At 36.7% G+C, this 24,652-nt stretch overlaps 1 protein-coding gene across 6 annotated transcripts in view; it reads left to right on the top strand.

Moving 5' to 3' along the window:
• Positions 1 to 24,652, top strand: part of DIAPH3 (diaphanous related formin 3) — a 510,449-nt gene that overhangs the window by 275,082 nt on the left and 210,715 nt on the right. For all 6 annotated transcript variants that reach the window (XM_047720091.1, XM_047720089.1, XM_047720090.1 and 3 more), the window contains 2 exons: positions 4,616 to 4,855; positions 20,416 to 20,545. In XM_047720091.1, coding sequence (XP_047576047.1) covers positions 4,616 to 4,855; positions 20,416 to 20,545 — 370 coding nt within the window. The remainder of the gene's footprint in view (positions 1 to 4,615; positions 4,856 to 20,415; positions 20,546 to 24,652) is intronic.

Below are 24,652 nucleotides of genomic sequence, written 5' to 3'. Positions count from 1 at the left end.
TAAGTTGTGATTATTAATTTCCACACTGTGATGCTCTGAGTGGCATGCACACGTGGTTGACGGCAAGTTAGCTTGAGGGCTGTGTCCTACTGGCATGTGACCTCGAAGGAGTCCTCGGACCTTTGTGAAATCCTGTTGTGTTATTCCTGATACATGCACAAAACATATGAAGTAAAGGTTTAAGTCCGTTAAGACTGGAGTGAGTGACTTTTCCATCAGGTGATTACTTACAGGGTTAGCCAAATGAATGGTTAAAACAGTTTTAAAACAGCCTGAGGGAAGAATAACAAAGATACAGAGCACATACTAAAATTTCTTTTGAGGGGAGTCTATGTAGGTCTGTAGGCAAAAAGGTGGGGGGGGGACCCAGCAAGTTTGATTTTTGTTTTTTAAGATTTTATTTATTTGTTATTTGTTTGGCAGAGAGACAGCACAAGTAGGCAGAGTGGCAGGCGGAGGGAGAGGGAGAAGCAGGCTCCCTGCTGAGCAGGGAGTCAGATGCAGGACTCAATCCCAGGACACTGGGATCATGACCTGAGCCGAAGCAGTCTGAGCCACCAAGAGATATTCAGAAACCAGATTATTCAAAATTCACCCCAGCGAGTTTTGAATAATCTGGTTTCTGAATATCTCTTATCTATAAAACAAAGAGAACCAGATATGGTATTATACATAACTGGTATAGAAATGTCTAATTCTATTTTTTCCTTAATAAAACAATGGATGACATGGGAAAAACATAGTGATAATGAGATGATGGAAGAGGACATCTTCCTGGGGACTATTACTGCTTTTTACCTTTTTTTTTTTTTTTAAAGATTTATTTATTTATTTGACGGAGAAATTACAAGTAGGCAGAGAGGCAGGCAGAGAGACAGGGAAGTAGGCTCCCCACTGAGCAGAGAGCCAAATGCGGGCTTCCATCCAGGACCCTGAGATCATGACCTGAGCAGAAGGCAGAGGCTTAACCCACTGAGTCACCCAGGCGCCCACTACTTTTTACTCTTCAAGACAGATGGAAGGACTCAGATGATCTAAAGGTGGCAGTCCTGATTTAGGTGACTTTCTCAGCACTGAGTGGGCTCCCAGTCAGTACCTGTTGGTTCATTATTCTCCAAAAGTCTTTCATTTCATCTCTTCCTGACAACACTCATGTTGCCAATAAACACAAGTGTGACTGTAATGGTTACCCATGGTGTTCCAGATATTGCTTGCGGTTTGATTTTCACCAGTCACTGTTTGAAAGGTATTCTCATTGCAACATGGGCCATCTATGGTCATGTGGTGGGGAGACTGTGGGAATCTTGCCCCCTGCTTTCAAACAACAGTGAAATCAAAGTATTTTCACTTTCACTTTTACGCCTTTAGATTGATCTTCAGATTACAATCCATCGATTTGGTGATGCAAGTTTATATTACTAAGACTCCGTAACAATAAATTGAAAGGCTACCTCTGTGAAAGCGTAATTCTAATTTCTTCAAGCATTCTAATTATTAGCTGTCTTATAGTTTAACTTCTATAACTCTTCTCCTCCTCCTCCTCCTTTTTAGTGACTTTCTGTTACCACTGAGAGGGAAATGGAGTGCTCCATTTCTGCATCCAGCCTAGCCTGTGGCAGACAAATGAGAGGTTCCTTAGCAAGCCAACAGAATGCAAATCCTGTGTTGACGGATCACAGATCACATAAAGTGACAAAGAAACATCATTCTGGAATTTAAAAAAAAATTTCTTTTCTAATTCTTAACCTTTTTTCTTTGATCCAATGTGACAAAAGACTTTAGTTTGATTAATGACAAAGAGAACCCTGTGATAATCCTAGATCTTAAGATTTAGATCTTAGAATGTTAGCGTTCTTTCCCGGTTTGGTTTGGTTTTTAAATAACAGGGACAGCCAAGTGTCCTGGAGGACACTTGTCCGAGTAAGCTATTTTAATAGAGGATTCAGGAACTTAACAAGCGTCAGGTGATCTCTCAGGTTCTTTTCCAACTCAGTGATTTTTTTCACTAAAATAAGTTTATTTCCTATGCGTCAAAATGTTTTTTTTTTGAAACTTGGAAGGAAAACAATATGCAAAGGATGTCTAATTTTAAAAGATGTTGCTCCAAGATGTATTTTGCAGGATTCCTTTCCTGACTTTGCTTGGTCAGGCTTTTTCATGAACTCGTAGCATTTTGTTCTGCATTACATCATACACTTACTCTATCTTTTCAAGGTACCTGTCCCCAGTGCCAGGTAGACTCATTACTCATAGAAATCTAGGCTATATTTTTCTAGGAAAATTAATTACTTTATACTGGCTACATATGGTTAGCTTGTCAGCAGGAAAGCTTCAACATATTTTGGGTCAGTATAATATAAGCATTTAAGCAGAGTTTTTTCTTTTTGGGCATAAAGTAGTACATTAATATAGGTTAAAAGTAATATGTTTTGTAATACTGATATTTTCCTGGGATACCTCGCATGTTTACTGCAAAGTAACAAAGTGTCATGAATGAGCCTACAAGTTGAAAACATGCCATGGGCACATCATACACCTTTTGAATGACCATACTATGTGTATTCAGGCGATTACTCCTCTCTCTTACTATTCTAAAGGATCTATTAAATGTAATAGAACATTATGCAGAATTGGCCCAATATAATATGAATACCATTTGCAATGTTTAAGGATAAAAATGTAGGGAATTTAGCCCATTTGGGAACATTTAAGAACCATGAAGCGACTTGATGAGAAGTAATCACTGCTGAACTCTACTTCATGTGCTGGACCTAGAAGTCCAAACAGAAGGATTCTTGCCCATTCACAATTAGTGTTCTAATAGGGCTTCATTTTATCTTTCTAACATTTTATATTTATTTTATGGAGCCGTTCGTTATTAGTTTTTGCCTTTTTTTTTTTTTTAAGATTTTATTTATTTACTTGACAGAGACAGAGAGATCACAAGTAGTCAGAGAGGCAGGCAGAGAGAGAGGAGGAAGCAGGCTCCCGGCTGAGCAGAGAGCCTGATGCGGGGCTCGATTCCAGGACCCTGGAATCATGACCCGAGCTGAAGTCAGAGGCTTTAACCCACTGAGCCACCCAGGTGCCCCCCCCTTTTTTTGAATCTTATTTGAGCCTACAGTCTTCCTACTTTCTTGTTGGAAGAAAAAAATTTTCCTCTAGACAAACTTGAGATATTTTTTAGAGCTCTTTGTAGAGAGGAGTCATTAACTACATTAGTCGAACTCTTAGGATCTTGGCTGTATACACTTAAATGTTTAATCTGTCAGGTGGCTGGGGAGAACACTAACTGTGACTTAGCTCTTTATATTATTTACTAAGAAACTTTTCAGTCACTGTATGGATTTTGTTCATCAGACAATGTTCTCTCAGAGCTATGAACAGAGAGAAACCCCTAATGCCCAGTTGTGGTTAGGCAGGGCTGCTGGGCTGTACTGTTAAACAGCTAACCAGGGTTGGGAATAGCCTTTTGAATCTAATAAATTCAGGCCTTTGTCTGGTCTACTCAATTTTAAATAAGTCATTATATTATGAGCAGATAGTCTTGTACCTCCGGAACAGAAATCCTATAAGCTTTGTGTGACATTGTCCTTTACTTTTTCCTTTAGGGTCTGTGACTGACAGAACTCTTCCCTATTTTAACCCTCTGGTGTTCTGTCACTTTTTTTCCCCCTGATCTTGCCTCTCACTGCTTTTGATATTTATAATAGTTGTTGAAATTCAATAGTTTTACTGTTAATGCCTCATCAAGGTGTTTTAAGTCTAAATCCCTAGTATATTTGCCCAAGGAATGCATAGCTTAAATGCCTTTTGTCTCCAGGCTTCAGTTAAATGGCTCTTCTCTCCCCTTGTGATAGAACACTGGGGAGGAAGCTCAGGCAAGAACTTGCTGACTCTCTAGCCTTTTTGTTCTTTTTGTAGTCTTCAACCCTCCACATTCACAAGGGAACCCCGAGTCCTGAACAGGGTTCACATGGCATGGGATGGATCTGTGACTCCACGAGGCTTCTGTCTCTGGCTACGCCCATGTTCCCTAACATGGACCCTGCTCATTTAGTGTGTGTCAGGAGTCATTCTACTTGGCTGTGTTTCTCAGGAAAGTCAATTTAGTACAAATTGGGACCTATTTACTTTCCCTCCATCTAACACATACTGTTAGTCAGCAGGGCTTCTGAGGAGAGTGGTTGCTATTTGAAGAAAACCCACTTTGGATCTTTCTGAATGCTTTAAACATGACCCCACATTTTCAATATCAAACAAAAATTAATGGTAGACCGGCTTTGTAATTTGTTTCCCGTGTACCCTGTTACTGTTTGAAAATTCGGTTTCTGTTAAGAAATTATATGCATTCGATTACTTGACCATTGTCATCGAATTAAAGCTTTCTTTCCACTGGGCATCTAAATTGAGAATTTTTCTTCTCTGAGGAATCACTCTTGATTGCTCACAAAACACAAGCAGGGCTCTTCTCTCTCCCTGCTATCAGTTTGAAGGGACATATTGCTTCCTCGGCACTGTCATACCAATAAATCATCCCAGATTACTCGCAGTCATACAGTACTAAAGTATACCATGCATTTTAAAGGAAATCTGCTATTTTCTTTTCCATCAGATGAGCAATGTGAAGAGACTGCGGCCACGGCTCAGTGCTATTCTCTTTAAGCTGCAGTTTGAAGAGCAGGTGAACAACATCAAACCTGACATCATGGCTGTCAGTACTGCCTGCGAGGAGATAAAGCAGAGCAGAAGCTTCAGCAAGTTGCTGGAACTTGTGTTGCTGATGGGAAACTACATGAACGCTGGCTCCCGGAATGCTCAAACCTTCGGATTTAACCTTAGCTCTCTCTGTAAAGTGAGTTTGTTTTTTAAAAACACATATTTGCCTGAACACTTCTTCTGAAATGTCAGCCCTGATTACATTGTTTAAATATTTTTAGTTTGAAGTGCTCGTTATCAGGAATTTGAACGAAACCATGAACCCAAACCCAGAGTGAACTGAGCTAATTTACTTAACCTTGGAGCTAAATCCAAATATTAATTTTCTCTGATTTGCAAATTCAGTGGAAGGATTTTGTTTAATAACAGAATTATGTTGTAAACCCAGGCTTTCCCAAACTAATGAAATGGAACATCAAAATATTATTAAATCTAATATTCAATTCAGGTAGCTGCAAATGATGGTATAGACATTTTGGGAATTGCTTAGGGTTGCCACTACATTTTTTTGCCTTTAGGATTTAAATATTTCATTGTTTTTGTTTTTGTTTTTGTTTTGACAAGCTGACTAAAGGCAGAAAAGAATGAGACTGCTTTATATAAGTGGAAAATCATTAGGAATAAACATGCCTCAGGAGTCATTGATGATTTTGAAATGTTTCTATCTAAATATAATTTTAAAGGATGTGAAAATCAAGGAAGTTTAGAGATTTGTTTTTGTTTTTGTTTTTGTTTTATTTTTCTCCTGGGTTCTTCACAGGTTAAATGTCCTTATGGCAAATATATTCACTGTTTTATGTAACAGGAGCTCTTTCCTCAGAAGCGGGTTATAGTAATAGCACTTTATTGATCTGCTTACAACAAATTCTCCTCTGTTACACATCACAAGAAAAGCTTTCTTTTGTTCTTGACCGGCTAACATCTATACTACCTGATTAAGGAATTTGATGACTGGTTTTCCCCACTGTCCAGAAGTTCACTTCACACAACTTCACTTGTATGAAAGACCTACATTAGTATGCATCTGTTTCCAAACTGAAATCCGTAAAGGATTTCCGCTTTTACGAAATGGTGATTGCTTCTCTGCTTTATGCTATTTGGCTTATGGAGGGTTTCATTGGAACGCTCCACTTTTGGGTAGCGGGGGAGACCTGTGTTGCTATTTATTGCCACTTAGGGAAGGTGAGATGTAAATCCAGTTTTAGCTTTGGGTTTGCTTGAATAGTTGATCTCTCAATGCTTTCATGACTTTCCTTATATAGTTTTCCTGACCTATGCCTCCTGTTGGTATAACAGCTTGTGAGCTAGCTTCACTCCATCTCCACCTTTTTATTTTCCTCTCATTTTCTGAGCCTGATATATTCCGTTAAGATCCCTAGCATGGGGGCTGCAATTCATAATCCATGTATCGAAGACTTTGCACAGGTATGGAGTGCTTACTTATTCCTGTGCCAAACGCTTGACCTCATCGTCTCATTGAATGGATATAATTATTTATGTGGCATACAAGGAACCCCTGATTTTCACATGTAAATCATTATGATTAAAATTTTTAATAGAGCTGTATCCAAAAAGTTATGGCAACAGAGTTGAGAGAGAGAGGCTAGCTCGGTTAAGGGAGGAGAGCTAACCATTCAGAGAGGAATGGGAATTTGAGCTGGATCTGGAAGTATGAGTGGATGTTCCTGAGAAGGAAAGGCATTCTAGGCGATAGCCATCAGTTGGCATGAAGGGTCATATCATGGTGTATGTGAGTTCACCAAGGGATCAGAAGCTTAGGTGGGAGAGACACAGGGAAAATGGAAATGAGGTAGTATATTGGTCTAGATTAAAAATCATCTCCAGTGGCACACCTGATGGTAAAGATTAATGGAGACATGTTCTTTAATTCATATGATATTCTCAGAGATGTCCCGTAGCAACCTAATTCTAATAGCAGTATGGAAGAAAGTTGAGCTGCTCTGTCCAGTCCTGGTACCATGAGCCATGTGGGGCTATTTACATATAAATTAATTAAAATTTAAATAAACTTAGGGAATACCTCAGTCACCCTTGCCATGTTTCAGGTGAATAAGTGTCCATATGTGTTGGCAGTGTAAATAGAGCACATTTCCATCATGGTAGAATATTCTCCTGGACCACACTGGCCTAGAGGGTTATAGTTGGGAGAGACTCAGTGACTGGCTGACGTTTAGCAAGTGACTGAGGAACTAAAACTGAAAAGATAGATGGGGAGGATGATGGGAGCTGCCTTCATTATTTAACAAGTATTTTGAAACGGTTTGTGTCTGTTATTAAACAGTGACTGTATGTCGAGACAGTGGAATTACAAGCTTTGGTAGTGACAAAAGGGTTTGGGGTAGGATGGGAGACGGGGCGAAGGGGAGTGACGCAGTTAAGGAGCATCTAGGGAACTGTGAGAATATGGTGATAATGAACTTGGAGGTGGAAGGGCGAGGAGGCAAGCACAACTGCCAGATTCAGGCTTTTCCTGAGCAGGGAAGCAAAGGAAGACGAGATGAAGAGCAAGGTCAGGGAGACATTTACACTAGCATATCAACTGGAGTTTTTTTTTTTTTTTTTTTAAGATTTTATTTGTTTGACAGACAGAGATCACAAATAGACAGAGAAGCAGGCAGAGAGAGAGGGAGGAAGCAGGCTCCCCGCTGAGCAGAGAGCTTGATGCAGGACTCGATCCCAGGATCCTGGGATTATGACCTGAGCCGAAGGCAGAGGCTTTAACCCACTGAGCCACTCAGGCGCCCTGGAGTTTGTTTCTTAGTGTTAAGTGTCTATTCGTCTTGAGAGCTTGCATCTCAGAACTCCAGCCGACTTAAAAAAGTTGACCATATGCCCTCCCTCATACTTTCCTTGTAGAGGAGCTGTTGACAAGAGATGAGGTCTGATTGTTGAGGTAGAGTAGCCCAATACAGTGCCTGGTGCGTAGTAAATATCTGAGTGAATGACAATGTGATAGACAAAATGGACACAAATTTGTTCCTCTTAGTTATGTAGTTGAAACTAGACGTCCTCTCATACTGCTATACAGTAGCTGATGCATAGTAATTTACAAGTGCAATGCATGTTGCTATTATTTTACTATAGTTAATCTATAAACCAGTTAATCTGTCGCCAGATAAGAGCCTGCTGTATTTTCAGGCAATGATACTAGATACTTTGATCATCTGTATTAGAAGCCTTCTATTGTGCAAGAAACAAAATAAATACCACAACTTTATATTTTTTATTAGCCTACATGTCAAGTTGAAAGCATATATTGAACAAGATGATATCTCATCATGTTTGTTATCAGAAGAAGCAGCTTGATCTCTGACTATTGTGATTGAATTTTCACACTGAGTATAAAGCATTTGGTTTGATGATAAGTCCCCATAAAAGGAATTCCATATTTATTTGACAGTAGAAAGGGTAATGTTTTAATCTGTTAAAACATGCTGGGTAATTATATGACATCTAGTATTCTATATTCAAAATCTTCAGTTTTAAATACCCTTTATAAATTTAGCTCTAGAATGAAAAGTGTAGAAAATTCATATTAGGATGTTAACTTTACATAGTTGAGAAATAATTACATGAATAGTGAAATCTATATACATTATAGTTTAGTTTGGGGGGCTATAGTACATCTTTGCATACATTTATAATTGAGATAACTAAATACAATAACATTTCAGAGGGTAAGTTTTGTGAGCTTTTTTTATCTTAAATATTTGATCCGGCCTATGATAAATAAACATAAAAGTAAAATATGAGATATAAGAGAAACACAAGTGAGAATCTGTTAAGATATAGGTGTTTTGGTTTGAGACTCAGTGAAGTGCAAACATGGTAATGAAACTTCACATGAGCTAAAGATGAGTTTTCTTTCATTAACCAAACCTGAAATTCACAAGAAAATTTGCATGTGTATTGTTATAAAAGAAAAATACGATATTGAGCCGTGGTCTTTAAAACAGGAAACGAGGGGCGCCTGGGTGGCTCAGTGGGTTAAGCCGCTGCCTTCGGCTCGGGTCATGATCTCAGGGTCCTGGGATCGAGCCCCGCATCGGGCTCTCTGCTCGGTGGGGAGCCTGCTTCCTCCTCTCTCTCTCTGCCTGCCTCTCTGCCTGCTTGTGATCTCTCTCTGTCAAATAAATAAATAAAATCTTTAAAAAAAAAAAAAAACAGGAAACGAAAAGATCAGTTACATTAGGATCTTTCTTTAAGAATTATCTCTCGTCCCCTCTCCCTTTTCTTTCCTTACATGTTTGGACCAGAGCCTCTTAGGGCCTGACACTCCAAGAGAACCCTCATGGTAAGGTACAAACATACTTTTCAGTTGCGTAATGCTATTCCTAGTTGAAGTAAAATGGTATAAGTATCTTGCTTTCTGATGGCTTGGCTATTTAAAAGGATAAACCAGAATATATAAAAGAATGGACAGACTTCTTTTCATCCATAAAGTCCTCCCAAGATATTGCTAGACTTTAGATAAGAGTTGGATAATATGCAATTGGAAATTATATTCTTTTTTCAGTACCTGCTATTGATTAAATGGAAACCCATATCCTTAGAAATTCAGTCAGTAAATGGTAGGTGATCGCCTGACCAAAGTGCCCACCTAGAAAAAATGTGTGTGTGCTTTGTGTTGGGGAAGTTAATTTTCTTAGACCTGTTGTTAGGGCAAAGATCCTTTTTTTTTTTTCTTCAGGTAGATCGATATTTTAGCATAAGAGTGAGCTGACCCAATCATCAAAGTTTAACACCATACTAAAGTATATGAGAGGGTTTTAACTTATAAATTTAAAAAGCAGATGTTATCAGTCTATACACAATAGGTATAACATGTGTTTAATATTTCCTAATGTCTAATGATAGGTAATTTCAGAGTAACAAATTATGCTCATCAACACAACTGGATGATGTAGCCATAAAATGTAGCTCTTTGTCTGACTAATTAAATAAACTATATCAAGATATAGATATAAATTTTGGAAGAGTTTACAAATTGTAATGACTTTTGTCAGTATTTATGCTGGTTTTCTTTGAAATTATTGATTCCATTATAAATGTCTCAGTATTAATCACTTTGTAAGAAACTTTTCTATTCTATTTGGCGGTAGAACACGCAGTGAGTTCATCTCAAAGATGAAGTCATCAAAGGATACATAGTTTTGAGAGTGTGGAGGGGTTAGAAGTTAGGTATTAAAAGGGTAGGCAGCAGGAGACAAGATTTGTTTTTGTCTCCTCTCTTGATTTTGTTTTTTTTTTTTGTCCATTTAAAAGATTTTTTTTTTTTTTTTTTGGTCTGTTCATTGAAGTGCATGAAATTTTTATCTCATCTCCTATATATTCCTTTTACAAGCACAGGCTAACCAAAAGTAGAATAAAGCTGCCCAGAACTGTGATGGAGAAGATTTTTATATTTATTCTTTCTTTCTTTTTTAAAGATTTATTAATTTATCGTAGACAGAGAGGGCTTGATGGTGGGGGGTGGGGAGGAGAAGCAGAGGGAGAGAGGATCCTGAAGCAGCCTCCCTGCTGAGAGCAGAGCCCAAATGGGGCTCTGTTCCAGGACCCTGAGATCATGACTTGAGCTGAAATCAGGAGCCAACTGCTTTACTGACTGAGCTACCCAGGAACCCCTGGAGAAGATTTTTAAAGGAAAAAAAAAACCCAAAAACTGTTTAATTTCCTTTTTGCTTAGTGTCCCCACCACCAGTGGGTGATTTCTTGAAATTATGAACACTTCTTTTTAGAGTATCTTGATTCTCAACCTGGAGTACTCTTTAAGAAATACTGATGTGTCAGCTCCATATTGGATCAATTAGTTCAGCATGTATGGATAGGGATCTTGATAAGTGGCTTTTTAAAGGTCCCCCAGGTAATTTTAATGCACAAACTGAACTAAGAATCACTTTGTCTTCTGCCCTACTTCTTTATACCAGCTTGGAAAATCCCTGATGGGTGGTATGGAACCAGAGAACAAACATACAAAAACAAAACCCAACCAACACAAGAAAAAAAAAAAAAGAAACAGCTCCTTGTCTTTACTTAAGGATGAGTGGTGAAAATATTTCCAAAAACTGCTGCTTTTTTTTCATGCCAAGCTGAACATTACTCTGAAAGTGAAGAAAAGGAGTGAGTAGAGTGTGACTCTCAGGCACACAGCAGAACTGAAATAAGTTGATGGTTGGCGTCCTGAGTTATTTTGCAGGGCTCTGTCTTGTACAGGTAGAATTTCAGTCATTTTAAAAGCAGGAGACAAATACCTCTGCCTGTCAACTGTTAACAGCCGTATGGTAATACTGTGAAGGTTTTGTGAAATTTCACTTCTCCTATATGGCCTTTTCCTCACTGTATGAAGTTATTTTGAAGAAAGACCTCTGCCAAACAAATCCATTGTTCCATATGCATTGTGTTTTAGAAGGATTTTAGAAAGATTTTTATTCTTTATCGGATTGGTAAAATCACACCAGTGAATTTTGGCACCCTTTGAAAATAAAGCAATTTTTGGCCAAAGACTTGCAGATAACAAATGCCATTCTTACTTTACATCCAGCCAATTAAGTCACTGAAATACTGACTTCCAAAGCAATGTGAAACTATTTAGGATTCTTAAGCCCTTTGATTCATTCATTAACATAATTAATCTATAGCATTTTCTAAGAAATACTTGGTTTTGCTAAGTAATAAATTTTATTCCCATTACCTTTGTTTTCTTTTAATTGCTATTAAGCATTGTAACTTGAAATTATTCTTTCACTAGAATTAGAGTGGCTTTGCTTGTGAATAGCAAATACACTGTTTGTGTGCTATAATCTCACCATTCTCACAAAAAGCATAGCTAATCTATCAAACTCCCTTTGCCCCCAACACAGAGACTCAGCATTGTCCTTAATGCTGTACTTCTAGACAGCTACTATCAGTTAGAGGTAGCACCCAAGATGAATCTTAGCAAGCATCCCTTTTTAGTCCAGTCTCCTGTTTTTATACATTTTAACAATGAAAAATAAAAAATTGAATAAGATCCTCTATTCCTGGAGGAACTTATTGTTTACCTCTTCATTGTCAAGGGTCTGCATTGCTCTTACGTTTTTGGGATAGAGGCAAAACGTGCAGCATTATTATCTCTATAGTTACAGTTAAACAGTGGCATTTGTGAACATTTGTTTTTAGGTGGCAGAGGTGGTGGAGTATGATGATAAAATAGGTGTACCAAAGGCAAAGACATTACAAGAAAGGAAAATTATTGGCCCATATCTCTCATAAACAGATAGATGCAGAAATTCTCAGCAAAATTTTATAAGCCAAAACCAACAATGTATAAAAAAATTACGTACCACAACCAAGTGAGATTTATTAAGGTGCAGGAGGCTGATTAAATACTTGAAAATCACTTAACGGAATCCATTACATCCACAGGCTAAATAAGAAAAATAATTTGATCATATCAATATATGTTGAAAAGGCATTTGAGAAAATCCAACATCAATTCATGCAAAAACTCAACAAACTAGAAATATAGAAGGGGACTTCCTCAAGTTGATAAGGACTACGTACGAAAACTACAGCTAGCATCATTCTTTTTTTTATCTTTTTTTTTTAAAGATTTTATTTATTTATTTGACAGAGATCACAAGTAGGCAGAGAGGCAGACAGATAGAGAGAGAGGTGGAAGCAGGCTCCCTGCAGAGCACAGAGCCCGACGCGGGGCTCGATCCCAGGACACCGGGACCATGACCTGAGCCAAAGGCAGAGGCCTTAACCCACTGAGCCACCCAGGTGCCCCGCTAGCATCATTCTTAATGGTAAGAAATTGAATGTTTTCCCTCTTCAGCTGGGAAAAAGGAAAGGCTGTCCCTGCTCACCATTCTTATTCAACATGGTGTTAGAAGTCCTAGCTAGTGCAGTAAGACAAGAAAATGAAATAAAAGGTATTTAGATTGAGAAGGAATAAATAAAAGTGTCTTTGTTTATAGGTGAAATGATTGCCTACATAGAAAATTGCCCCGAATTGACCAAAAAGGAAAAAAAAAAAAAAACACTTCCTGAAACTAATAAGTGATTACAGCAAAATTTCAAGATATGAGATTGACATAAAAAAGTTAATCACTTTCCAAACACCAGCAATGAACAATTGGAACTTGAAAGTAAAAATAATATCATTTATATTAGTGCAAAAAAGAGTAATACTAAAATATGAACAAAATCTTATGAGAAAAACTATAGAACTTTGATGAAAGAAATCAAAAAAGATCTAATAAAGAAATAGGTATTCCATGTGAATGGAAAAGAATACTCAATATTTTTAAGATGTTTCTTCTTCCTAACTTGATCTAGAGATTCAATGTAATCCTAATCGAAATCCCAATGAATTATTTTGTGAGTATTGAAACCTGACTCTAGCAGTCATATGGATATATAAAAGACCCAGAATAGCCAATACAGCACTGAAAAATAACAAAGTTGGAGGACTGAACTACTGGACTGGAACACTTACAAAGCTGCTGTATTCAGAACATTGTTGTATTGGTTAAAAAAAGTAGATCAGTGGAACAGAATAGATAGCTCAGAAATAACTCTACATAAATACAATGAAATCTTTAGCAAAGAAGCAGAGGTAATTCAGTTAAGAATAATCTTTTGAAGAATAGGTGCTGGAACCAGTGCACATAAACATGCAAAAAAAAAAAAAAGTGTATCTCCATACAGACTTCCAGCCTTTCATAAAATTTAACCAAAAATGGACAGAGGCCTAAATGTAAAATGCAAACTATAGAACTTTTAGAAGAGAAGAGAAAATCTAGGTGACCTCAGGTTTGGCAGTGACTTTTAGATAGGATACCAAACACATAATCCTTGAAAGAAAAATATCACTAAGTTGGATTTCATTAAAATTAAAAACTTCTACTCTGCAAAAAACACTGTTAAGATAGAAGATACACCACAGACTGGGAGGAAATCTTTGTAAAATACTTATCTGATGAAGGACTTGTATGCAAAATATACAAATAACTCTTGAAACTCAACAACAAGAAAACAAAGTGTCGAAAGACCTGACCAAACACATCGCTGAAGAAGATTTACAAATGGCAAATAAATATATGAACAGACAATCAACATCATATGCCAATAGAGAATTATAAGCTGAAACAATGAGATAACACCACACACATATTAGAATGGCTAAAACTTGAAACACTGGCCAAGACCAAATCCTGGCCAAGATGTAGTACAATAGGAACTCGCGTATATTACCGAAGGGAAGCAAAATAGTACATCTACATTGGAAGACTGGCAGGTACCAAGTTAAACATAGATTTTTTTTTTTTTAAGATAATTTATTTTACAGAGCACGAGCGGGAGGTGCAGATGGAGAGGGAGAGAGACTTTCAAACAGACCCCACCCGAACACAGAGCCTGATGCAGGGCTCAATCTCATGATCATGTGATCACAACCTGAGCTGACATCAAGAGTCAGAGCTTAACCAACTTTGCCTGCCAGTGCTCTATGCTAAACATATATTTAACATAGGATTCAGTGATCACACTCTTAATTACTCAAAGGAGTTGAAAACCTGCACAGAAATGTTTATAGCAGCTTTATTCGTAATTGCTAAACTTTGGTAACAACCAAGATGTCCTTTAGTAGGTGAATGAATAAACTGTGATGCCTGCATACAACACCTTATTATTCAGTAATAAAAATAAATGATCTCCCAAGCCAAGAAAAGACTTGGAGGAACCTTAAATGCTTATTAAGTTAAAGAAGTCCATACGAGAAGACTATGTACTGGATGATTTCAACTATATGTGTCTTTTTGAAAGAGAGAAAATTATAAAGATTGTAAAAAGATTCATGGTTGCCAGTGTTGTTTTGGGGAGGGAAGAAGAAAGAGTTGAAAAGTGGAGCACAGTGAATTTGAGGGAGGGATGTGTGTGAAACTATTCTGTATGACAGGGTAATGATAGATATATATTATGCATGCTTCAAAATCCATACAACTGTAGAAGGCAGAGTGAACCCTAATGTAAACAGTGGATCTTAAGTTAATGATGATGCATCAATATCAGCAAATCAGTTTGTACCACACCTAACGTAATATGTTACTAATAAGGGAACTGCTGTGGAGGAGAGGGTATATGGAAACCCTGTTATTTTCTGCTCATTTTATTCTGTAAAGCTGAAACTGCTTAAAAAAAAAAAAACGTGGTGTTTAAAATAAAAAGTAAACCATTTAATTTAAAATTAATGTATTTGTTTCATTTATGTTAACTAAAGAACAGTGAGCTGTTTTAAATGTCTCATGGAATAAGGGGACTGTATAAACAAACAGAACATTGAATGATATAGTAGATAATGTAATGAGCTAAAATTTTCACTGCATTGCAAAAATGTTTTTAACACTGCAGTTTCTGTGCTTACTAAAATCTAAGAGAAATAAATTTAAAACATAATTCAGGGAAATTTGGGGGGATATGGAAGAAATCAGCTTATAATGATAGGAATCCACATTATATAAAGCATTTTCTTAATAATGTTTCAGCTCTCATCATTTTGAATGAACATCACATAATATAGATTATTTTTGTATATGAATATCAAAGTATTTGTCTAGTAACTTTTTTTACCTAATATCAATTGATCTCCATCTATTTTGAAAATCATTGTGAAAATTTTATTATCAGTATTAATAGTTATGGCAGTGACTTAGATGATGCTAATCATCTTATTTTATTTAAATTATGATTTTTATTTCCATTGTAGAGAGAACCAATCTTTTTAAAAAATTTAATCTGGATGCTGATTATTTTCTTAATGTGGTTACATATATCAAAAACATTATTCATTGTATAATTGTGGTTTTCACTAGTGAGTTTTTACTGGCATGTTGACTTTCTGTCTGAGAAAATATATATTCTCTGACAGTATGTGTTAACACATCTATTTTTATATGAATACCTTTAACTTAAATTTAGAGATACTATTTTGTACATACAAATCACTTTATTCTGCATAGGATTTAAGATGGAATATGATGTTAGTACATATACTTGTTCAGGTCTGTTAAAGGTTAAACAGCTGTCTTTTCATCTAACCATATTCGTATAATATTGTCAGCACTAATCTACTAGCAATGTTGAAAGACTTGCTGTTTGAGTGATAAGATTCAGGTGGCATTTTATTAAATTTATAGATAAAACAGTAGAAAGAATGTCATGCTCTCAAAACTAGAGATGACCTCAGGGTAGAAGGTGTCAGTTTTAAGAGGCTTTCCAGGCTAGAAGTAGCAGGTCATAGGGCTTCGGTATTTTAAATTGCATTGATGTTCTTTTGTTGTCTCACTACCATTTTTGTCCACTGTGGTTTTGAGAAATTTGTTTCTTTGACACATAATAAACTCAAGATTTTTGTAGAGGAACTGTACTTTGAGGTGGTTATGAACTTTGGATTCGCACAGACATGGCCTCAAACCTTGGCTTTACCAGATAGTAGCTATATGATGCGGAGTATGCTGCATGATCTCTCAAATCTTTTTCATCCTCTTTAGTTATGGGTATAACACTAGGTCCTCATAAAGATATTATGTGTTTTAAGCACTAAATACTCTTTTTTTGGCTACCCCTGGTCTCAGGATAAGTGCCATAGAAGAGCTGCGGCTATAATAATGTCGTGGTATTAGTGATAGTGATGTTAATATTGACTATTGTTAATATTTATAATTTAAAATTAATTTGATTATTAATATGATCATTATCAATATTAATGGTATTAATGGCATTTACAAGTTAGGGTCTTCTAGAATGTTCATGGGGCAACTACATATTCTCATAATTTTGTCATGTTATTGTGTTCAGCAATGTCTGCCACAGCTAGAGTGTGCTGTTTCAATACATATTTAGATAATAGAAACACAATAATGGGAGCAGAGTGGCCAATTTCGCAATGTTCTTATGATTTAAGTGTCATTAGAGTAAGGGGCCTTTGGATTCTGAGGATCACCCAAAGTTTACTCAGTTTTTATTTTAGGAATTTTCCTTGTGATTAAAACAATGGGATATTCTTTAGATGTCATCCAAATTTGTGCTGAATAACTTAAAAATATTTCAAAATATTGCATTGTAGCTACAAAAGAATTCTACTCCAGAGTGACAACTAGGCCATGATTTATTACAGGATCTTCTTTTAACATTATTTTGTCTGGAATGAACAGAGCAGTTGAAGAAACTCCATCCATCTTTTTGTTTTTTTGACATCCATGCTGCATTAAATGTACCTCAAAGAAACAATATACAAATAAGAAATTCTCCTTAACAGCCATGATTACTCATCAACAAGATACATCTCTTGGCAATAAAACAAAAGGAAGCCTGTCAAGCAATGTCTGTTAAAATTTAAATAAAGCATATTTTTTAAACCTAAACGAATTTTTAAAGCAAATATTTTAGCTTCATTTTCTTTCCAAGAGTTAGTATTACAAAGTATACTGAAGTGAACTGTTCTTTCTCTTCAACAAAATTAGAGCCATCCCCCAAGCTTTCCTTATTCTTCTAGCTCAGTCACTGATTATGTATGATATGAGTAATTAGTGGAAATAGAATGCGCCTTTTTTTGTACATGTTTATCAAAAACTGGGAAAAAATTGAACAAGTAGATTAAGACATTGATAAATATTCCATTGTGCATTCATGCTTTTAGAAGGTGACCTTTTCTCATTCTTTCTTATAAAGAGACTTGTTGGGGGTGGGAAAGGGAGGAATAGAGTAATTGGGGCAGGAAGAATACCTTTGTGTACTTTTTCCTGAGAATATTAGGACCTGAATGAAGATTCTCCACCCTGGAATTTAAAGCCACGTAGCAGTTTGTGAATGAGACACTATGTTATCAACAATTGGTTACCATCTTTGTTTCTTATCTGAACTTCTTTTCATTTATTACGTTTACTTTCAATTTTATTTATTTGGAAATTTGATTTTTCTTTTGTCTTACAGTTAAATACAGATTCTGAAAGGATGGGACAATTTTGATTCCATTTGCTATTCAGTAGATAAACTTTTTCAATATTAGACTGTTGCCAATACTCAGCTTGCTAACCAGGCGATGTTTTCAGTAACAGAGCCAGTCCAGCACCCTCCTCCACGAATTACTGTCTAACTTTGTGATGGTCTCTGAAAAACTTGAATCTTTGTTTGACTTGTATACTTAACATTGACTAAATTGATACATGCAATAAACAATATTATATTCCAGAATTCTTAAGTCTGAATTTTTATTGCTCATGAATAAAGATCAAGATTGATCCAGTTGGTTGTGAGATCATAGGGATTTCTTATCTATTAATCCTAGCAGTTGCTGGCTATTTAGTTGCATCATATATGGTACTGGAAAGCCCTTTCCAGGCTTTACAGATTATAGAGGTAGATGGTGCTTGGGCTAATCAACATTCCATACAAGCTGCACATCTAGTTTCACAGGAAAGCATGGTGAAGAAGGGATGTAATTAGTGGCAGCTGGGAGCTGAGAGTCCATAGAAGGGATGCTATTCCCTGGGCAGTCATTGCTGTCATGGGGGTAGGGGGGATAGGAGAGTTCACTATTAGGGTGCTTTAAAAAATAAAAAATAAAACCAAACGACAGCTTTTATGGTACGTCTGGGTTATACAAGAGGAAAATGACTACATTTATGAAAGTTTGCTAGTTTTACTCGCCTTATCCATTAAAGATGATAATGTGAAGGAAATTATGGATTGAAAAGGTAGCTTAATCAGATTAGCATTCTCAATATATGTGAAAACAAACAAAGATTCTTTTTTTTTTTTTTTAAGATTTTTATTTATTTACTTGACAGAGATCACAAGTAGGCAGAGAGGCAGGCGGTGGGGGGCGGGGGGAAGCAGGGTCCCTGCTGAGCAGAGAGCCCATGCGGGCTCGATCCCAGGATGCTGAGATCATGACCTGAGCGGAAGGCAGAGGCTTAACCCACTGAGCCACCCAGGCGCCCCACAGACAAAGATTCTAACTGCAGTTAGCATGCAAAAAATAACTTGTGAACTAGGATTACAACTAGATCATATACTTGTGTATAAATATATATCTCCTTTCATCCTGTGTACCTGTTTGGGTTCGTTTGATCAACTCTTGAACTTTGGGGGCTAAAGGCTCCGCAGTCTGGAGGGCCTAGGTCATCATACTCCTCTGAGTTCTAGCCAGGTATGCTCAACAGTTTCCCAGGGGATAGAAAATTGGTTCTTAGAAGCAAAAGTATCTTGCTATTTTTTATGTGCAAAGCATAGATAAACATACAGTACAGGAACAGATACAGATACCTATGATTTTAAAATTTCACAGGTATACATGATTGGGGGGGAAAAAAAACCTAAAAATGCTCTTTAGCCCGCAATAATGAAAGAGAAAGATTGAGAAACATTTTTCTACGCCTGTATCAATCTACATCCTTTGTGGGTATTTTTACTTGGATGTTACTTAAAAGCTTCAAATTCGTTCAAAACTGAAACTGATCTCTTTGCCCACCGCACTCCACCCAAATCTGTTCCTCTGTCTTTCCGTTTACTTCAATTAATGGCACCACCTGGGTCTCCATGGCCCCTCTCCCCCATTATCTCCATTCCCATGGCACTGCCCTGACTCAGGGCCTTGTCTTTCCCTGCCTGGATTGTTGTTACCGGTTTTTAAGTTACTTTTCACTGCTTCTGTTCTTTCCCTTGGTTTTTTGTCTTTTATCCACACTGTGCTAGAGGGGGCTTTTTCTAAACTGTAGGTCTCCTCATCTTTTACCCAGTTTAAAAACTCCCAATTCTTAGGGATCAAAATCCCGTTTTCTGGTCTTTTCCAATGTTCCCAGCTTTGTATCTTTCTACTCTCTCAATTGTCTTCCTCAACACACTTCTTTTTCTGAGTCACTCAGGCTCCTCAAATGTGTCTTCTTCCTCCTCAAGTGTGGCATTTTTCAAATATTGATCCATCTGCTTGTGGTACGGCCCTTTTGAATTTTCTTTTTCCCTTCCCTAATCCATACAACTTCCCGTCTACCAGTGTTCCAGATGTCCTGTCCTCTGAGGTGTACTTTTTGATTATTTCTATTATACTGTTTGTCACACCAGGGTAAATGTATGTGTATGTGTGTGTGTGTGCGTGTGTGTGTGTTTTCCCCCCTACTAAATAGCTTCTTGAGGAACAGCTCTGTATCTTGTTTGTTGTTCTGTCTCTAGTAGGCATGTCATAAATATGTACCAATTTTTTTTTTTAATTTGAAAAAGGAACAAATGTCTGGGATTGTTTTAAGTACTATTATTATATAGACTTACAGGTTATTCTGTATTTTGTTTATCATGTATTTTTTAAGTGTTTATCATGTATTTTTTCCCCATAAAATGTTGCATAATAGATTGGATTATGTTTATCCTAAGTGTTTATCATGTATTTTTTCCCATAAAATGTTGCATAATAGATTGGATTAAACTTATACTTTCTTTCCAAAAAATGTTAATGACTTCAAACAACAATCCATAGAGTAGCTTTTCAAGTACATAAACATTTGCAATTCAAAAGTAGAATTGACTAATTTTACCATTCATTTACTTCTTACCTACAAAATACAGTATTAACATTAGGTAAGTTGACAGATTACCCAAATATTTCTGACTGTTTTTTCTCCCTCTTGTCCTGTCTAGCTAAAAGACACAAAATCAGCAGATCAGAAAACAACACTACTTCATTTTCTGGTGGAAGTATGTGAAGAAAAGTACCCTGATATCCTGAATTTTGTGGATGATTTGGAACATTTAGACAAAGCCAGTAAAGGTTTGTGCTTTCACAGAAAACATTTCACAACTCTGGGTCTTTAGTTAGTTCGTCAAGACAGAAAATAATGCCTTTTGTTTGAACATACTTGTTACTTTGCCTCTGTGTTTTAAATATGTTTTTTAAAAATAAAAAAGATAGGTAGTTGTATAGTTTAAACCTTATGACTACCTGCCAGCCCCTCCCTCTGCTAACCATGGTAATGCTCACTTGAGTCGGGATCCATCACTTGGGGAGGATCATTGTGTCTGGGCTAAGCCCCAGTAATCAATGTCCCTAGTTAGCCTAAGTTAAATCTGGGTCCACCCACACTGAAGGTAGAGACTGCATCCTTTGTCCTAGTAGGGATCAAACAGCTAGAAATTCCCTTCAGTCCTTTCTAATGCCCAGATACCTCATCTGCTTCTGTCCCTACTGGATTTAGATCAGGTTGCAAAGGGTTAGGATAGGACAGGATCTGTTACTAGTAGTCATAGTATGATTTAAATGCAATTTTTGATGACTTGAAGATTCTAGTTTTTATTTATATATCCTATTCTGTGGTAAAAATTTTACTTGCTCCAACCACCAATTTATGCATACACATTTCTATGAATATATGTGTACTGACGTACACACTTCTTGGAAGACAACTCATTTGAAATGGTGGGATAGCTGTATTGTCATTGTGTTGAAAACTGGTCATTAGAAATGGCAGACTATTTTTGTGTTGTTTGTTGTTTATTGTCTTCCTAAAATTAGAACTTGTCAACTTAAGAATAATTCACCACCATCCCCCGTTTTAGTGACTACTCCTTCTTAAAAAAAATTACTTTTGTCATTTTCTACTCCCTTTGTTTCTTCCATAAAATGAGGATTGTAACACTCCATCTGCAGAATGGCAATGTGATTACATGAGATGTTCTTTGACAGTTTTTCCTGAGATGTATGTTTCTTTGAAGTATGTAACTCATACAGCCAGTATATTGAGGTGGCAGGGAGGGTAGGGGAGAGTTAGAAATAATTAGTCTGGATTTTTAAGACCAAAAATAAGCTTTTTACTTTACTTTTTGCTCCTGAATGCTAATGTTATAATGATGCTAGAATGAATTACTTTGCCCTTGTGCTCCCCAAGAATGTCCTTGACATAAGAAGATAATGACCGTGTGTGTGTGTGTACACACACACACACGTATATGGGTGTAAGTGTTTTAATGGAATTTAGGAAGGGAAAATAAAGTTATTTTTTTATACTAAACAATGAGATAGGACAAAAGTGCACAGAAGAAAAAAAAAACATTAAAATAACTCAATAATACTCAAAACAGCTTTTGAGTGATTGATTCATTAATTCAGGGAAGGTAACGTCTCTAAAATGAGATTTCTGAAATTTGGGGATAAAATTTAAGTATATGGGCCAAAAGAGAATTGAAAGTGGGGAAATTGAAAGTGATGAATGGTAAGCATGATAAGTAAAAGAATAATAGATGAAAAAGTTGTACATAAAGTCTTGAAACATAGAGAAAGCTTTTTTTCTGGAGAAAAGATGGCTGAGTAGAGTAATAGTTTATATCAACATTATGTCTTTGGGAAGAATTAAATCCATGCAAGTATTTTATGTTAATAACAGTTTGCATTCCTGACCACGTCACCATCTTTTTCTCCTGTTTCCAAAGCTGAACGGTGAGCTGGAACATACTTCTCTTTCAGATGTACGTGTTAGTATAGAATTTATTTTCCAGCAGTGGTGCTCTAAATTAAGTTTTTAAAATATCATTTATCTATTTTGACTCACTTGATTGTACTTAAAATTCTGTATGAATATTTTATTATTTTGCTTTTGAAAACTAACTTTGATATGGGCTTGTAGAGTTGTAGCTTGATAATTAGATACTTATGTTTGTTTTCTTTTTTAATGTCTCTACCGGGGCATTCTAGGGCTTCGAGATTTTTCATTTCCATCTGTTATAGCGGAGGCATGCTTATGTGTATAGGTCAGCAGATAGCATGAATGTGTTACACTGGGAGCAGCCAAAGATATTTGAAATGAAAAAGCCATCGCTGAGATAGATAGATAGATATAGATATAGATGATATAGATTTTTTTTTTTTACATAGTGTAGGTGATTGTAGAGCATAATTTCTTCGTGTGGTAATATTACCCTATTAATGAATGAGATTTTAGAGGAATGAATGTAATAGTTTTGGATGAAGTAAGTCTATGTTTGCTTTGGAAAATTTCAGTGCTTTTACATTACATATCATCATTTAAAAGTTTCCATATTTGAAGTCTCCTCAGTGAGCTATCACATGAATTAAAAAGCACCTTTGTTTTTGAGACATAACAAAATCCTGGCCATTAAGTCCTCGTGGATCAGCAGGGGGATCTTTCATTGCAACTAATGAGCTTACCCGTATGACAATTTTCAAAAATCTACTTCATTAGGGCTGTTTCTTTTCTAAGAGATAATGGCTTACAGCTTTTCTGTTGTATTTCAATGAAAATATTTTGGGTCATTATTGTATTTCTATATACCATTGCAATATTTCTTTTTTTTTTTTTTCCTTTTTCCGGTCTTTGAAGGGTTGAATACATTGTTCTCTTGTCTAAACAGCTGAAGTTAATGGACTCCAATCTGTGAAGGTTTTATTGATTATTTCACAATAACCAGCTTCATGATTAACCTGGAATGGTATTTTATTAATGAGTAGAAAATATGACAAAACTTGGGGAATTTGGAGAGTGTATTAAAGTAAAATCGAGGCAAGTTTACAGTGTCACCTTGTTCAGCCCTGTCTGTTTTAGGGTTCAGGTATCTCTGCCATATATTTCTCTTCTTCCCTAGAGAGTCTATATTTTAGGAATGCTCTGCAAGTCCAGTCTAGAACTCACTTCTTCATTTGATAGTCAGGTGTTGTGTGATTACTCAGTGTCAGAAACTGTGCCCTTGTCTTGGTGGTAACATAGGTGACCTCACTGGCATCTAGCTCTTGTCCTAACTGGCTCCTTCTACATTCTCCGGGTCCTTTACTTCTTCCTCCTCTTCGATGAAGCTTCTAACTAAGCCTATAACTAACACTATTGTGTTATTAGCCTAATACTGAGCCCTTCTTTTCCTTTCTTCCCATAAATCCTGAGGTGATCTCTTCAGCTTCCAAAGGCTTACATACCATCATTTCATTAATGACTTACAGACCTGTACCCCCCAGTCGTCCCTTCTAAGCTCCATGCTTGCATATCCAACAGCATATTTGCCATCTTGAGCCACACCGCACGCATAGATCACAATAGGCCCATAAAGTGTGCTTTTCATTCCTACACCCGTTACCTCTCCTCCCCAAACTTTATTTACTTGAGAAAATCCTTCCTAGCACCCTTTCTTTGGTTTCCCTCTTTTCATTTGCCTTGTCTCTTTACAGCCTTCATTCACATCAACTGCAAGCCATGTGGTAGATTCTCAGTTAAATCTGTGGGAGATGGCGGCTGTGGCCTAGAATGTTGCCTTATCCCCTCCCTCATAGAGCAGCTTAAGAGTAAATGTCCTCTTCCCTTTGGTGCTTTTTTCTTGGTTGTTCTGGGGAGCGTCACCTGAGTTTCAGTGGGCTCTAGGCTTTCTTCAAGGATAAATTCATATGTTTTCCAGAAAATCTTAGACCACTATCTAAGAACTCAGAGTCTAGATTAGAGAGTATTCCTGGAATTACTGTAGATGGAATTAGCTTCTAGAGAATGGGCCGCCTTCGGTGTATTGTCAGAGTGGATTTAATGATCCCCCATTTCTAATGTTTTTTCACTTTTTTCCATTTCCACATGTTTAGCTTTTGGGAGCATTCTTTGATATCTTACATTTGGTATTTGTCCTCTCCCTTTTATTGACATCTCTGCTTTTAAGACTGTTTGTTTGCTTTTGGCTGGTAACTCCTTGGTCTGACCCAAATATTTGTCTACTCAAATACGTCTCCAATTCCAGTGCCACATGACTTACCAACATTTTATGATAAATGGCTTACTAAATACCAAATGTTTATCTTTTATTCACCTACTGTGAGCACTTAGAACACTTCATTTCCAGGTGGCTGCCACCTGGAAATGTATAGTGTTTAAAATTTCAAATTCATGTGCTCTAA

Source organism: Lutra lutra, chromosome 3 (genome assembly GCF_902655055.1).
Source record: "Lutra lutra chromosome 3, mLutLut1.2, whole genome shotgun sequence".
In the NCBI taxonomy this organism is placed as follows: Eukaryota; Metazoa; Chordata; class Mammalia; order Carnivora; family Mustelidae; genus Lutra; species Lutra lutra.
The sequence above is the reverse complement of the archived record's forward strand: the minus strand, read 5'-3'. Positions and strand labels throughout refer to the sequence as shown.